General features: G+C 32.4%; 1 protein-coding gene across 6 annotated transcripts in view; it reads right to left on the bottom strand.

The window, feature by feature from the left end:
- The window catches only part of AP3B1 (adaptor related protein complex 3 subunit beta 1), a 274,518-nt gene that overhangs the window by 143,135 nt on the left and 115,403 nt on the right, over positions 1–15,980 (bottom strand). For all 6 annotated transcript variants that reach the window (XM_073802233.1, XM_073802229.1, XM_019929790.3 and 3 more), the window contains 6 exons: positions 13,072–13,227; positions 9,398–9,495; positions 7,811–7,865; positions 7,652–7,723; positions 5,580–5,642; positions 2,904–3,036 (listed from right to left, as the gene is read on the bottom strand). In XM_073802233.1, the coding sequence (XP_073658334.1) occupies positions 2,904–3,036; positions 5,580–5,642; positions 7,652–7,723; positions 7,811–7,865; positions 9,398–9,495; positions 13,072–13,227 (577 nt within the window). The remainder of the gene's footprint in view (positions 1–2,903; positions 3,037–5,579; positions 5,643–7,651; positions 7,724–7,810; positions 7,866–9,397; positions 9,496–13,071; positions 13,228–15,980) is intronic.

Consider the following 15,980-nt stretch of genomic DNA (forward strand, 5'->3'; position numbering starts at 1 on the left):
TATGGGCAGAAACTTTCTATAGGCTGACAAATATCTTATTCATCTATTCTACACATACTAAATACCTCAACTGATTCAACTTTTCAACAAATGCCTATTATATAAAACAAAACAAAACAAAAAATAGTCTTTGCCCCAATTCTTTTAGTTTACAGTAGATGGTAAGAAGGTTATTCAGACAAGCAAATTTTGCTAATATATTATCTAAAGAAAATTAACTGAGGAATTAAATTATCCTAAGTCAACTGAAATGCAGATTTCTCCTTAAGGTCTTTAAGAAATCTGTTTATCAGTGAAACTTACATAGTGATAATGGACTATTTTAGGGCAACCTTCAAGTCTGCCTGCAAGTCCTGTCCATGCCAAGAAGGAAGACGTCAACAACAATAAAAACCCTACAGGTCAAGAAGAATATATTAAATATATGTAAAAACAATGGAGTCTCAGTGCTGTTCCTGGGGTTGTAAGATACATTATCTAAAAAGATGATGAGGTATTCATACTAATATAAAATCAAAGAGTCATAGACCCTTAGAGGGCCAAAAGAGCTTACAGATTTTAAAGAAACTGAGGCCTCATTCACAGCATTTATTCCTAAAAGCAGATCTTTCAATAGGAAGAGAAAGGGGCTCTGTTGTAACAACTGACCATTTTAAGTTAAAAATATTATTACTTTCTTTAATGTCACTGAGCCAGTTTCCAAACTATGAAAGTGAAGCATATATGATAAACAGTTAAAGAATCAGGCAAATGATGATTGTGAAATCAGAACCTGAAAAATACAATTTAACTTTCTTAATATTCAAAGCAGAAAAAAAATCCACTGTTATAAACAGAGTTTGGTTTACCAAAAACAAAAGCCTGAACATTGAAATGTCAGAGTTTAAGTCAGTAAATCTACCTTGAGGAGTGATTATAAATTATATTAGTTTCCCATTGACTAATTAATAAAATGATCTATTCATCCCTTAAAAGTACTACAGGGTATAGAATATTCATCTTCTAAATCAAAGTCAATAAAAAATTAAGAGTCTGGGATTAACATATATACATAACTATAAATAAAACAGATAATCAACAAGGACCTACTGTATAGCACAAAGAACTCTACTTAATATTCTGTAACAGCCTAAATGGGAAAACAGTCTGAAAAAGAATAAATATATGTATATGTATAACTGGATCACTTTGTTGTACACTTGAAACAAACATAACACTGTAAATCAACTATACGGCAATATAAAATAAAAATTTTTTGAAAATAGATAAAAGCAAAACTTGCTAAAAAGAAAAAAGTACTACAGGGGTACAGAATATTCATCTTTTAAATCAAAGTCAATAAAAAACAGTTTTTGAGAAATTAATGTGTTAGAAAGCCTAAGTAGAAACAACTGCTTTAAAATCCAGCTTGAAAATTTCACATGAGAAAAAGTGGTCAAAATATAAAATTGACAAACCTTAGATCCATTTTGTATTTGAAAGAACTAGCCAGCATTCTAACTGATTTGTGGTGCTTTTTGTACGCAATCAAATTGAAGTGTGTCTTAGAAAGTCATTATTAAAGACATAGGAAAATGAAAACATATTTTTTAACTCACATTTTAAAGTGTGACATAGAAATAGAGACAAAGAGGATGTTATTGTTAAAAGTAGAAATAGATGAAATGGATGACATTTAGCACCCTATCCTCTGTAGTTACCTTCTACAGGCAATTTTTAAAAAAAATCTATTTCCTTGATAATTTTTCTTGCCACTTATTTGAAGTTATAATACTGCATATAGAAAAACGTTCTATCCGTCATAATATCTTGAATTTACAGGTTAAAATTTATAATTTTATGCTTACAGGAAACATCATTCTTATTTGGGGATAAATTTTGTTTCAAATTATTTTCGTTAGAAGTATTTACAATAATATTACAGCTTTCTAGAGATCTACATCTGGAAAAAGACAATTAGGCATAACGTAGTAAAAAGTTACTTTTCAAATAAAATATAAAAAGTAATCAATTTTGTTATGTTTCACCTTATGGTTGGTTGCTATATCATATATGCCTGGGTCTAGATATGACATAATTATATTTAGAATTCCACAAATAATTTCAATAACTTTACACAGAAAATTATGCTTTTCCTAAAAAAAATCCCTTGTTTTAATCTCATTTTAATTAAATAAATTATTTTAAAGGTGAAAGCTGAATCATTTTTCTTTCTTTCTTCAAAAGGTCTCATTTATTCTAAAGCCATATCATAGAAATAACGGACATTTACCACAGAAAGTATGAAATTTAGATTATGTATTTTACTGGATATTACCTATCCAGTTTTACAAAATGTTTAGATACTGTTTGGCTTAAAAACATGAAGCTGTTCCAAACTGATGACTTTTAAATCTAATTAATCTTGAATATAAAATTATTAAGTGACTTTCTGGAAAAAAACTTTGAAGTTACACATTTACATACTTTTTTGATCTACCTTTTATAACTTCTCATGTTGTAAAGTCATTTGCCTGCTTTTAGCACCCTCTGCAGGTGAACCAATATTATACATAGCATATGTCATTAAAAAGCAGTAAAATAGAACCTTTGTGGAAAGGGTGCAATGAAGGTGATTAAATTGTGAAGAAATAAAATAAACAAATTATACTTTCTTAGTTCTGGTCAGGTAAGAAAATTCTGTTTGTAAGTTAATTATCTAATTTACTAAAACAACAACAAAAAACTGTGTGTGTGTGTGCGCATAGTTCAAAAGATAAAATGTTACTATTCACTGTAACCATGCTACTGACATACAGGAAAAACTAAAATGCAATACTAAAAAAGAAGTTACAATCTGTAGATCATACCAAGAATATTCAAATGAGAAATTATTTGAAAATAAAATGAAGCTGTCAACTTACCATCCCTGTTGGACAGCAGACACACCAGGCCAGTAAGGCACGTGTCAGTGACTTCTGAGATGTTGGTGGCACATCTGCCTATAGTTTGAATAGTGGCTGCTGCAAACTGTTTATCCTGGCTTTTCACATAGGTCTAAAAAATTATCTCAGTTAGTTCATACATTGACACTATCAAGTGAACAAACAAATCCCTAATATATTAAGCTCTGTCAGAATATAAGAATTCTAGAATACATAATCTTCTCATCTAAAGGCATAACAAGAGGTCCAACTCCTGAATTAATTTAGTTCTGCTTTTTCACTTAAAGAATGTGGCTACAGAAGAGGCACATTTTCAAGCCAGGTTCATTCACCTGTGGCTACAGTGGCTTGTGACTCCAGAAGAGATAGTAGGGAGCAGTCGCCCAAGGACAGCAATTAGTTTAAGTGCAAGGTTGAAAGAGATGATGAGAACCCTCTCTTTGGAGGTTTCAGTTCATTTAACCAGCAGCATCTGTGAATCTATGAAAAAAGGGTTGCTTTTTCAGAGCTACTAAAGCTAAAAATTGGGAGAAGAGGAGGAAAAGGATCAATAGGCTACTGATAAACATTTTATACTTTCAAAATGGTATCTGAATGTTAGTAAACTGCAATAGCTACAGTGAGTAGCATTTCAATAAAGACTTTATAAATACTTGATTTGCAACAAAATAAAACACCACATTTTTGAAAGAGATTTTCTTGAAAAGAATGCTTTAAAAATACACTGTAAACCATATATTTATATAAACTTAAAAAGAAATTAATCACTTATTTATTACAGACCTAAAGAATTTCACTTTGGTTATAACTTTCCTAATTTAAAAACTAAGCTTTTATTGTATACAGAAACAAATTTATTTTTAATAAATATGCATACTTATATACATTATATATAAATGGAATTTAAAATCCCATTTTCAATTGAAATTTAAAAAAATGACTCCCAACCTCAAATGACAAGTACCTAATGTAGAATTAACACCACGTTCATCTAACATGCAAAACAGGATATGCATTTAAATGGTGCCTAAATGGCAAATGGAGGAGAAAATCCAAGAATATCTAAAAGACACACGAATTTAGTGAAAATGGTACCAAAACACGATTAAATGCTGAGGAAATAAATTAAACAAATTAAACTCTCTTAGTTCCATGTAGGAAAGATCAACTGTATTTAAAACCATTTCCCAGTTGATTACCTAATTTCCTCAGTTACAAAAAACTGAGTCTTTAGAAAATTTCTCTATTTTCTCAAAAAGTTATGAATAAACTGTACACATCTATGAACATAACCCATAAACACAGAAATAAGGTAAAATATAGACAGTGATAAAAAAGGATACATGAAGAAAGAATATATTAAAAAGTCTCACTAAACAGTGGACCTTACTAAACATCCTGATATTAAATGAAATGACTAGATCACCAATATCCTGAAACAGGTAAATAATGCCATAAAATTACCTGAGATTCCTTCCCTAAAACCCCAGTAACCCTGACATAAGCAGAAAACAGACAGCAAAAGGACACCCAAACAGATTACACATGATAAGAGGAAAAGCAAAAACTGCAAACACAAAGACAAAAACTTTAAAACAAAGTCAAATTTAAGCAATGTTCTATACCACAGATTATTAGATAAGAACTTGAGATACTATATTTTCTGGTATGTGAATATAAGATAAGCAGATATCCTAATTTTACAAGGAGTTTTTCTAGAAAAATATATAGCATGAAAGTATAGTAATTCAGCTACAAAATTATAAAGCATGAATATGTTATAATATTCTACTACTCCTGTTAAAAGTGTAAGATCATACAGTTAAAAAGAAATACAATGTCTATATGGCTAAAAAGAAATTTAATGCAGGCATACAGAATGACTATGGCAACAAAATAAGTTAAATCTATAAACGCTGGGAGTTGACAAAAATTCTGTGATTAGTGTGTAGCATGTGGTATACTTTTGCTAAGAAAACTGCTGATGAGATGTAAAACCCGTAATACTGATATGAGGTTTTCTATTACTGTGCTCCACCACTAAGTCTTCAGAGCTAATAACCCTTTCATCATAAAGGGCATAAGATCCATGAAGTAACTTTTTAGTATTTTGGGGTGATGTGTAGCTGGGAAGCATCTCATCCATCAGCACACATGATTTAAAAAATACAGCAAAACAAAACATTAACAACAATTTAAAAACTCATGATGAGGCCAATTTTAAACCAATTTTTTGGAGCTATACATGAAGCTAAGAGGACAATGTCTAAAACAGTAGTAGGCCAATCAAATAGGGACAACCATGTAAGAAGTGAAGCCATTTTCATGAGAGTATAGCATGGACTACAAATGATGACAGCACGAAAAGACAGAATCCTTATAGTGACTTATTTTCCAACAAGGAGTTATAAACCAGTCTCTCAAATTCTATGATAATGAAAACATGAAAGGGACTACCATTTCATTTCCCTTAAATTTTAGATTTGTAGTTAATGTTTATTCTTGAAAATTTATAAATTTATTAGCTGTCAATCTTGCCCCAAATCACTGTTTTATTTATACAATTACACATATCTAAATTGAGAAAGATATATATCTTACTTTAAATGAACAGATGCTTTAGAAGTTATTGTATAATTAGCACTGTACACAAACCTGAAATTCTCGAAGAAGAGTTGATATGTTGGCTTCATTTGCCAAGTTTGTCAAAATTTCAAGCTATGATAGAAAAAAGAGAAAGTAAACAGGTTAAAACACAAATAAAAAGGATGAATTTAATAAAGGTTATGCATTTAATAGAAAGGTAATTTCTGTTTTTTAAAAAAGTTACACTATTACAAATGGGAGGCATTATACCCTTCAGGTGAACTTTGTCTCCCTACACCCACAAACAGAATAATTATATAGTGCCTAAAAGTAATTACAAAAAAGAGAATCATACGTCTTCCTGAGTTGTTTGTCCCAACTTTATAATTTATATCTAATTAACCTAAACAACTTAAGGTAGTTTTATTTCTTTTTCTTTTAATTAAATAAAGTTAGAAAACGACTTGCCCTCCATGTAATACCTCTATATTCCAGATACCAATTAATTCCCTTATTTAGTTTTTCTTTATCCTACCATCTCAAATATTTAGACAGTTTAATTCTCTCTTCCAGATTTATAGTTACAAGAAATATGCAATTAAAAGCTCATCTCCAATAGGCTTGCTAAAAATTTTCAGTTTCTACTCATAAAAAAATATTCAATTAATCTGAAGGAAAGCTTCAAAAAGGAAAAAAGGAACAGAAACAGATGGGACAAACAAAAAACAAAACACAAGATGTAGACATAAACACACTCATATCAATAATTACATTAAAAGTAAATGGTCTAATGCTCCAACTAAAAGGCACAGATTGTAGCAGTTCTTTATATATTCCAGATAGTAGTCAATTTTCAGATATATATACTGGAAATATTTTCTCCTAGATTATGAATTGACTTTTCATTTTATTTTGATGAGAACATTTTAATTTTTTGTACAATTTTAAAAAACAATCTCTAATGTACAGAAAAGGTAAAAAGCAGTTTTTATCTGAACCATTTGAGTCCAGAGTCATCAAAATGATACCACATCATCTCCAAACACATCTGTACATATTTTCTACAAACAAGGACACTGTCTTACAGACCACAATACAACCAAGAAAATCAGGAAATTAACACTGATACATCACATCTATGCAATAATAACTTACATTTAAATTTCACTAATTATCTCAACAATGTATAAAAGAAGAATCCAGATCCATATCATACATTGTATTTAGTTGTCTCTTTAGTCTCCTTCAGTCTGAAAGTTTCTCAACCTTTCTTTTGACCGTCACGAAGTGGACACTTTTGATGATTATGAACCAATTATTTTGTAAATTTATCCTTCAATTTGGGTGTGTCTTAGTTTTTCGTTTTTTGTTTCTTTGTGATTAAACTCAGTTTCCATGCGAAGAACCAATCATTCCAATATTTACTGAATAGTCTACTAATGAATAGTCCTCACTGGTTTACAATGTCTCCTCTGTTATATGGTACATTTTGATATGCAGAGATCTGTTTCCAGGCTTCATTTTCTATTCCACTTATTTTTCTATCTAAATATCACACTGTTTTAATCATTATAACTTTATACCCATAACTATATTCTATACTGTAGTTATCATTCCCTGAACACAACACTCTTTCATAACCCCTTGTGTTAGCATAAAATGTGCCTTTCTCCTATACCCAATGCTACAACCTCCCAACCAACTTACCTACCAACAACAAAAAAATTGACAAAATCATGTTATTCTTTTTAGATCCAATCAAACATCATCTTTTCCACCAGTCTTTTCTAAATATCCCAGAGAATTGGCCCCATCTTTCTCTTTTTCCACAACACTCAATTCAAACCTGTTTATCACTTAAAACACATAGTGCTGAAATTATCTGTTTCCATGTCTGTCTCCTTCACATACTGTGAGTTATTCAAGGTATAGGTAGCATGTCTTAACTTTGTATTATTAGAATGTAGCACAGTAATTAGTATAAAATAATGTAGTTTAAAAAGCATAAAGAAAATCCCTCAATGTATCTATTTAAAAAAAAAACCACAGGTCTCCATTTTACAGATGCTAAACCAAAAGTTACAGCAATAGCGTCAAAGTAAACATGCATTAGAGTATCTGAAAAATAAGAGCATGCATACCTTCAGTATCTTGATCATAGTTGGATCGGTTGACCTAACATAAAAACTCTTCAGATAAGGTTCAAACATACCCTAGATTACAAAAATAAATATATAAATACATTTATGGTACTAGTGTATTCATTTCTCTCTTGAATTTTGTGTTCACAATGTACATACCTTTCTTTGAATTGACATAGTTGCTATATTCTGTAGCACAATATACTGCACCTCCCTAGAAATTAAAGGAGAATTTTCACTGGGTATATTCTCCAATGAAATATCTTTAAGTAAACAGTACATTAAAGAAAGAAAAATCAGCAATAAGACTCATACTGAGTGGAACTCTTAAATATAATATTGAAAAATTTTTAGTAAATCTTAGATATTTATGCCTTCTTTTAAAAATACATTTTCCCTATAAACTATTAAATTAGATTTGATTCATCACAAGGAAGAGTTAAAACAAGTTTTATAATACTGTATTCCTAAGATGTAGAGTCAATACAGTAGCTGCTCTGAACACGTGCAAAGAAAGTATTCTTAGGGCTAATGGAACAAACATGAACACAGTGTTAATACAAACTCTTGATTGGAAGGCTCACCATGTGGCTCAATTCTGCCCAGAGTGAAAGATATTTTTTAAAAAGCCATGTTATTTTACATCCAATTATCTAAGAAATGAACATGGAACTGAATCTGGTATAATGCTTCATGTGAAAGATGCATGCATTCCAGATCCTTCTTTGAACCAGCAATGGAAAACAAAAATTATCGAGCTGTTAAAAGGGAAAGAACGACTACGTATAAAGACAAAGGAAATAGTATCTTACTAAAGAATGGCAAAAGCCAAACTAGGGCTAAAGTTGTGGCACTAAGTTTGAGTATGGATGAAAATAAATATTTATCTTTCTCCTCCCAACTCCAATAGCATAAGTACTCAATGGAAAAATTTTTTCTAATTTAAAATAACTAATTACTGCAAAATATCCAGGGTAAGATAAATAGCTTGAAACAATAGTATTCTTAAATATAGAAAACAAAACAAATAGCAAAATCTTTTTAAACACTGAAAGTATATGCCACAGGAACTCAAAGTTTTCTGAATTGTTGACCTGAACTGCAGAATTATAGAGAGGTAAAATTAAAGAGAAAAGTATTCTGCTATCTATCTATCTATCTATCTACCTACCTACCTACTACCTACCTACCTATCTCCAGGAAATGAAAAGAGTATGCATTTCTTTAAACTGAGTAGCTATTAAGAACATAGCTCTTTTCTTAAATAGAACAAACTATAGTAATTAAATATTGTAACTTTACAGGGAGCAGTAATTCTGTCATAAACTACATAATTCAGCATATGTATTGCTTTATATAAAGTCATGTATAATTACACTAAGTCAATCTGATAATACATTTAATATAGTTTTTCAGTGATTCCAGACTTAATAGAACTCCCAAACATTATTATTGTCACACCTAGAAATATCAAACACTAATACTAGGCTACTGGTAACAGTATATACTATATGCCAAAAAAATATTTTCAACTTCTTTGGGCTTGAGGTTAAAAAACCTTCAATATTTAGCATTAACTTTGAGATCAGTAATCTAAAGGCTTTTATAATAATCCCCTTAAGTATGATATCTCATTGATAAAATACAGTCAGAGCTGCATGTTAAATGCCTAAGAGACACATTTTATTTGTTCAAACATTACTTTTAAAGTATACAAAAGAAAACACATAAAAAATCATGTCCTACCTATTGCTACGAAGTAAACGCACTAGTGATTTAGAAATAATGCCAGCTTCCGATTTTGGTGCTATGTGCCAATACAGCTGAGCAACTGCCATAACCACCTAAAAAGTAAAGCAGAGGACAATAAGAACTATAACAGTTTCATACTACAGTTTCAAAGTATATTCTTACATATTATTCCCTTTAACTCCTACAAAATTGCTGTGAAATAAGATGAATATGTTGTTACCCTATGCAGCAGGTTGAATAGTGTTCCCCTAAGAGTATCTACCCTCAGAATGTGACTTTATGTGGAAATAAAGTCTTTGCAGATATTATTGAGGCAATGACCAAGGTGAGATCATACTTGATTGGGGGGCCCTAAATCCAATGTGAGTGTCCTTATCAGAGACAGAAAAGGACACACAGAGAAGAGGCAGTATGAAGATGGAGGCAGAGACTGCACTGAGGCATGTAAGTCAAGTAATGCCAAAGATTGCTGGCAACCACCAGAAGCTAATTTCTCCCTAGAGCCTCCAGGAGGAACCAATCCTGTCGACAACTTGAGTTTTAGACTTCTGGCCTCCTGAAATGTGAGAGAATACATTTCTATTGTTTTAATCCACTCAGTTTTTGGTAATTTGTTACGGCAGCCCTAGGAAGCCAATAAATCCTCAGAAAAGAAAATGAATGTTAAACAAACTACCCAAAGTCTGACAGCCAATACGGCAAGGCTCAACACACACTCCAAATGCCATACTCTTCCTAGTGCTGCTGCTGCTCCGAGACGGAATGAAACCAGACACTTAAAGATAACAGCAGTAAGTAGGTTAAAATTTTTAAAACCAAAAAAGGTCAGTATATTTAAGTTTTAATTAAGGGGACTCTATTAAAACAATTCCTCTAAAACAGCAGCATTTGAAATGATCTTGCTTTTCAAAATGCAGAACCTTAAAAATAGTCTTTGGTTCAAAGCTATTATAGGGGTAATCAGAATTTCTCTGTCATAAAATATAAGAGTACTATGTTTCCCCTACATGTCTCTACACTTAGATCCAGAGATCAAAAGTCCAGACCTCCCACTTGCTGAAAGTATCCAGTTCAGCGTGTGGCAACTGCAGATAGAGAGCTACAGAAATTAATCATCTTACCACCTTTGGTTAGGAAGATATATTAATACTACTTTACTTCTGCTTGAACTATAAAGTTCTAATAAAATATGGCAGGAGTTTTACATATGCCTAAAGAGTATATAGTACCTGAGGGTGCTCGAAACAAAAAGAGTTTCTTCTAAAACTAAGAAACATTTTAAAAAAATAGAGTTACAGGATCCTCAAGTTACTGCTGTATGGTATTTTTGTGTACATTTTTTTAGATGACTGATTTACAGCTTTCAGACATTACTTGGGGATTTGAGGAGTTTAAGGATATCTTATTTCTTCACCTGTGATCTACAAATACACTTTAATTATACAACAAACTTCTGAATTTAAAATCTTATTAAGAAAAACTCAATTAATGATTGACTTAATCTACAAATAGGTGACAGTCATTTTTTTAAAATATTAAAGCATACAGGTGGCTAATAAGTATTAGCATATGATAGAAGAGAAAGCTGAAGCTTAATAAACTGTACTTTCTATATGTGTCAATGTTTTTAAGATTCTAGATTCCACTTAGTATGTCATCTGCTCTGATACATTAATTAGGGCACTCCCAAACACAAAAGGGATAAAGGATCTTCTTTTCCCCAATATTTACAAATCTAACAGTTTTTAAATCTCTTCAATACCCCAAATTTGACATTTATAGTCTAATTTGTAAAAGCCATGAGGGAAGCTCCCATAACTCCAAACTCCAAAACAACTAAAAATATACTCATAGGCCTTCAGCAGTTACATTATGTACGTTCATAAGAAAGTACATCCTATAAGAACTTTTCTATTTCTAACCATTGCTCCTCTATCACCTTACCTAGACTGTCCAAATAGCCTCCCAACAGTGCTTCCAGTATCTCTTATCGCCAATTCAATCTACACAGCACTGACAGACTAAGTTTCCTGAACAAATTCTCAAAGTCTCTCTTGCAAGTTGAGAATAAGGCTTAAAAAAAGAACCTCTATTCACAATTCTTCAAAAGTCAACCTTTATATATATTTAGCATCATCAAATAAGCAGGATACTAAAAGGTATTGGAACAAAAAATAAACTACCTCTATTTGGTACACAATCAAACAAGCGGGGAACCAAAACATACTGGTACAAAAAGTACAAACTACCTCTATTTGTTTCACTATTCAAGAACATTTTTCATCAGTGAGTATTTGAACTATAAAACCAATTTCCAAGACAAAGTTAAATTAACAGTGAGTCAATTATAAAGTAGTTTTAGGTGGCAAGTTACAGTACTTAAGTACCACCAGGTCAAGCAAGAGTGTACTAAAATATAAGCATATTTTACAACATTAATAAAATAACATGTGTTATTATTGTGATTTAGAAACTTAGTACTTATGATTTAGAAACTTATGATTTAGAAACTAAGTACTAGGTATTAGATAAAAACTTCCTAAGATAGATATACAAAGCTCTAGGGACCAAATTCTCAAGCATCAGAAAACAAAGGAAACTCTCATTTTCAAAGTTTTTACTACTTGAACAGAACGATTCATTAAGAATTTTTTTTAATTGAAAGAAGTTTAAGAAAATGTTGAATTTGAATTCATCAAGCCTTACATAAAACTTCCAGTTAACAGGAAACACAGGATATAGAAAAGGAAGCAACCAGACAAATCCAGGGGAACATTCTGCAAGACTTGAGAGGTTTAAAAGATGTAACAACCAGACCCAATGCAGCGCAACTGGTTTAGATGAACGAGTTATAAAAGAACTTAAGACAAATTGGTATTAAATGAGATGAAATTTTACTGAAATAGAAATAGAGAACTGACTAGAAAAAAAAACACGTTAAAAAATACTATGTGTACTATGATTTTCATCTTGGTTTTAAAAATATATATATGTATAGACATACATACATGTGAAATAGGTACATTTATGCAGAAAAAAATCTGGAAAAAACTGCATTAAGATATTATAACAGTGATTCCTGAGTGATGGGAATGTAATGGTTTAATTTTATTAAATTTTGCTAGTCTGTATTTTCTAATTTTCTACTGTGCACATGTATTCTTCTAAAATAAAAGGGTTATTTAAAATAAAAAGATGTAAACAACAACAACAAACTTAGGACCCAAGTAAGGATGATTGTTAGTTATTCCTACCAGCTAAAATTTTTAATTGAGGCATTATGCTAGGTGCTTTTACTATATGTTAGTCTCTTCAAAACTCTTATCAGGTAAATACAAATATTATGGACTGATACCAGATTAAGTACTCACAACAACAATCCAGTAGTAGAGAAATATACACAGTCCTCCAATCAACTGGTAAACATCTTGAACTTATATCTTAGGAAACCAATCAACAAAACCACAAAAAGGAAATGAAGTCCAGTAGGCATACAGCTACCAAACCAAGTAATCCTATTAAAACCTGCTTTTTAGTATATAAACAAAAAAACCAACAAACGCTCCATTAGCACACTCAAAAATAAAGACTTATTTACTAAACTTACATATTTTTAACCACTGTTTTAAAAAATCTGTGAATTATTTCTTATAGTGGTTTTTACATACCGCTGCATTCCTGCTCTGAAGCAAAGGCTTTGTATTCCGAATTAAAAGTCTATGGTCTGGATCCATAGTATATGGCTTCTTCCCTTTGTCAGTCTTTTCCTTCTGTTCCTCATCAGAATCATAGAAATCCTTTTCATTGTCCTCTAGACCATCAGCCTACAGGAAAGAAATCCAATCCCAAGATTAGTTCAGACCTGGGACAGCCCAAATATTACACAAAGAAAACTTTTTTAAAAACACTTACAATAATGATATTTTACTATAGAATATTACTGTTGAGGCAATTTAAAATTATTATGTTACCTATATGGAAGAAAGGTCTTGCTTTTTCTCATATTTTATGACACAGTAACTGTCTTTTAGTGCAATAGATAATACTTTTATATTATATAGTAAACCTCTGAAAATATTAAATTACCATAGAAATACCCACAGCTGCCCAAAGGGAAAACCTAACCATTAAATTCTAACAAAGCCGAGGATATGAGACTACCCAAAACCTGAAAACTGTTTCCATAAATTATCAGTCACTCTGTAACTGAATCAAAGGGTCAGAAGAAAATTGTTTGGACTGCAACACACATAAAAGAAATCATTAATAAAGTTTGACAGGTTAAAAATTGGTAATTAAGCAGATCCCTGTGTTGTCAAGACTCAGCTAGAGATTTATGTGTATCCCTGAGAGTTGACTCTATGTTTTTGTTTTGTACTTTTCATTTGAATTCTTTATTATCTCTGTCAATAAAATCAGGCTTATAGGTATTTAGTCCTAAAAATAAATAAACAAACAAACGAAAAAAGCACACAAAGACAATAATATTTAAGTAGATCCAATGCAACTACCATTTAGAGGTAATTTCTGTTACCAAGTACTTGAAACATACTTTCCACTTCTGGGAAGATGGAATAGATATACTTTTTCCTATTCCTCTTGCTAAGTATAACTAGAAACCCAAGGCATTACGTATAAAACAAATATAAAAAAGAAAAGACAGAGATGAAGAAAGACTGGATAGGGATCTCAGGATCCAAAGAATGACACAACAGTGAGTTCCCTGGATTTTCATTTTTACCTCATATATCAAAGACTGGGTGGAAGAGAAGTGCGTAACACAGAAAACCAACAAGTATACATGAAACAAACCCTCCAAAAGCCTGTTCTCTGTAGCCAAAGGACCAAGAAAGGGAAATGGCAAGTCTAGCAAGACAGAAAACTTTTTAAGAAAATAACTGCTCTAGTGCAGCCAACACTAGAGAAAAAAAACATGACCTTACCCCTAACCCCACCAGCAAAAGCTGACATGGAGAGCCTAGATTTCCACCCCTCCCCCCAGGATGTAATAAGAGCCCCGACTTTCCCACTGGGGTGGTATCAGAAAAGGCCAAGATGGAACTGAGACTTTAATCCCCACCAGTTAATGAGGCACTTCCATGGTGGGGAGACCAAGCAGGGAGCTTGGACATCCAAGCTTACCTATCAGTTGAGGTAACTTTATCCCTCCCCACTGGGCTAGTACAAGAGGATGCTTAGTGGACACTTCTCTCAGGACTTGAAACATCACCAGCCAGTGGTAACAAGGACACACCACTCTGTGGTGTCAGTGGAAGACACATGTGGAACAGTAATGAGGCACTTCTATACCTCCCAACCAGAAAGCTATCAGGGGAATAATAGTGGGGAGCCAGATCCCGCATTCACCCACAGTAATAATGAGAACAATCTACCTGAGATATCAATGGAGGCTGAGTGGGGAACCAGGATTTCTACCATGACCTGGCAGTAATGAGGTGGCATGCACCCCACCCTTCTCTGCTGGAATGGTGTCAAACAAACCAAGCTAAAACTGAAGGCTTGAATAAGATCCATAATCTCATAATATCCAAGGTTTGGGGGGAAAAAAAAAATCACTCACCATTCCAAGAGCCAGGTAGATCCCAAACTGGATGAAAAGAGATAAACAGTAGATGCCAACACTAAGATGATAGGGATATTAGAGTTATCTATTAAAGATTTTAAAGCAACCATCATAAAAATGTTTCAGTGAGCAACTAGGAACATCCTTGAAACAAATGAAAACCAGAATGTCTTAGAAAAGAATTATAAAATCTAAACAAAGAAATAGAAGCTATAAAGAAAGACCAACAAGAAAGGTTACAACTGAAAAATACAGGAACCAAAATTAAACAATAAATGGGATCAAAAGCAGTACTGAGAGGACCAGGAAACCATCAGTGAATTAGAACACAGAACAACAGAAATTACCCAATCTGAACAAAAGAGAAAAATGGAGAATGGAATGGAGACCCATCTGTCTCCTCTCCAAACCCCCAAAAAAGAAATCTTTTTCCATGGAGGAGCTGGTTAGTAGTGATCTTGAAGAGACAGCTGGCAGTGGAAGTCTTACCGAGAGGAATAAATCTTTCCCCAGAGAGGGAACCAGTTAGTGACCCTGAAGAGTCAGGAAACAAGACGGTCCCCAAGAAATAGAGGAAATTCTCTTCCAAGGAGGAGCCACTCAGCAGTGGACCTGAAGAGGCTGCTGCCAGCAGGAGCAGCAGCTCCAAGAAAAAGAAAAAGCTCCGAAAGCTGTCCCAGGAAAATTAGAATGGACATTTCCCTAGTAGGGCATAACTTGCAGAGATATTTCCCAACCCATCCCCTATAGTCCAATAAAAGTTAAAAAAAAAAATACACGGAGGACAAAGATAAGGGGGAAAAAAAAAAGAACTTCAGGGACCTGTGGAACTATAACAAAACAGCTAAAATATCCTATCATCTGAACCCTGGAAAGATTCAGATGGTGGGTGGGGCTTAAAGAGTACTCCAAGAAATAATGGCTGAAAAATTCCTAAATTTGGCAAAAGACCTAAAAGTACAGATGGAATAAAGTGAGTAAATCCTAAACAGG

Source organism: Tursiops truncatus, chromosome 3 (assembly GCF_011762595.2).
Source record: "Tursiops truncatus isolate mTurTru1 chromosome 3, mTurTru1.mat.Y, whole genome shotgun sequence".
Classification (NCBI taxonomy): Eukaryota; Metazoa; Chordata; class Mammalia; order Artiodactyla; family Delphinidae; genus Tursiops; species Tursiops truncatus.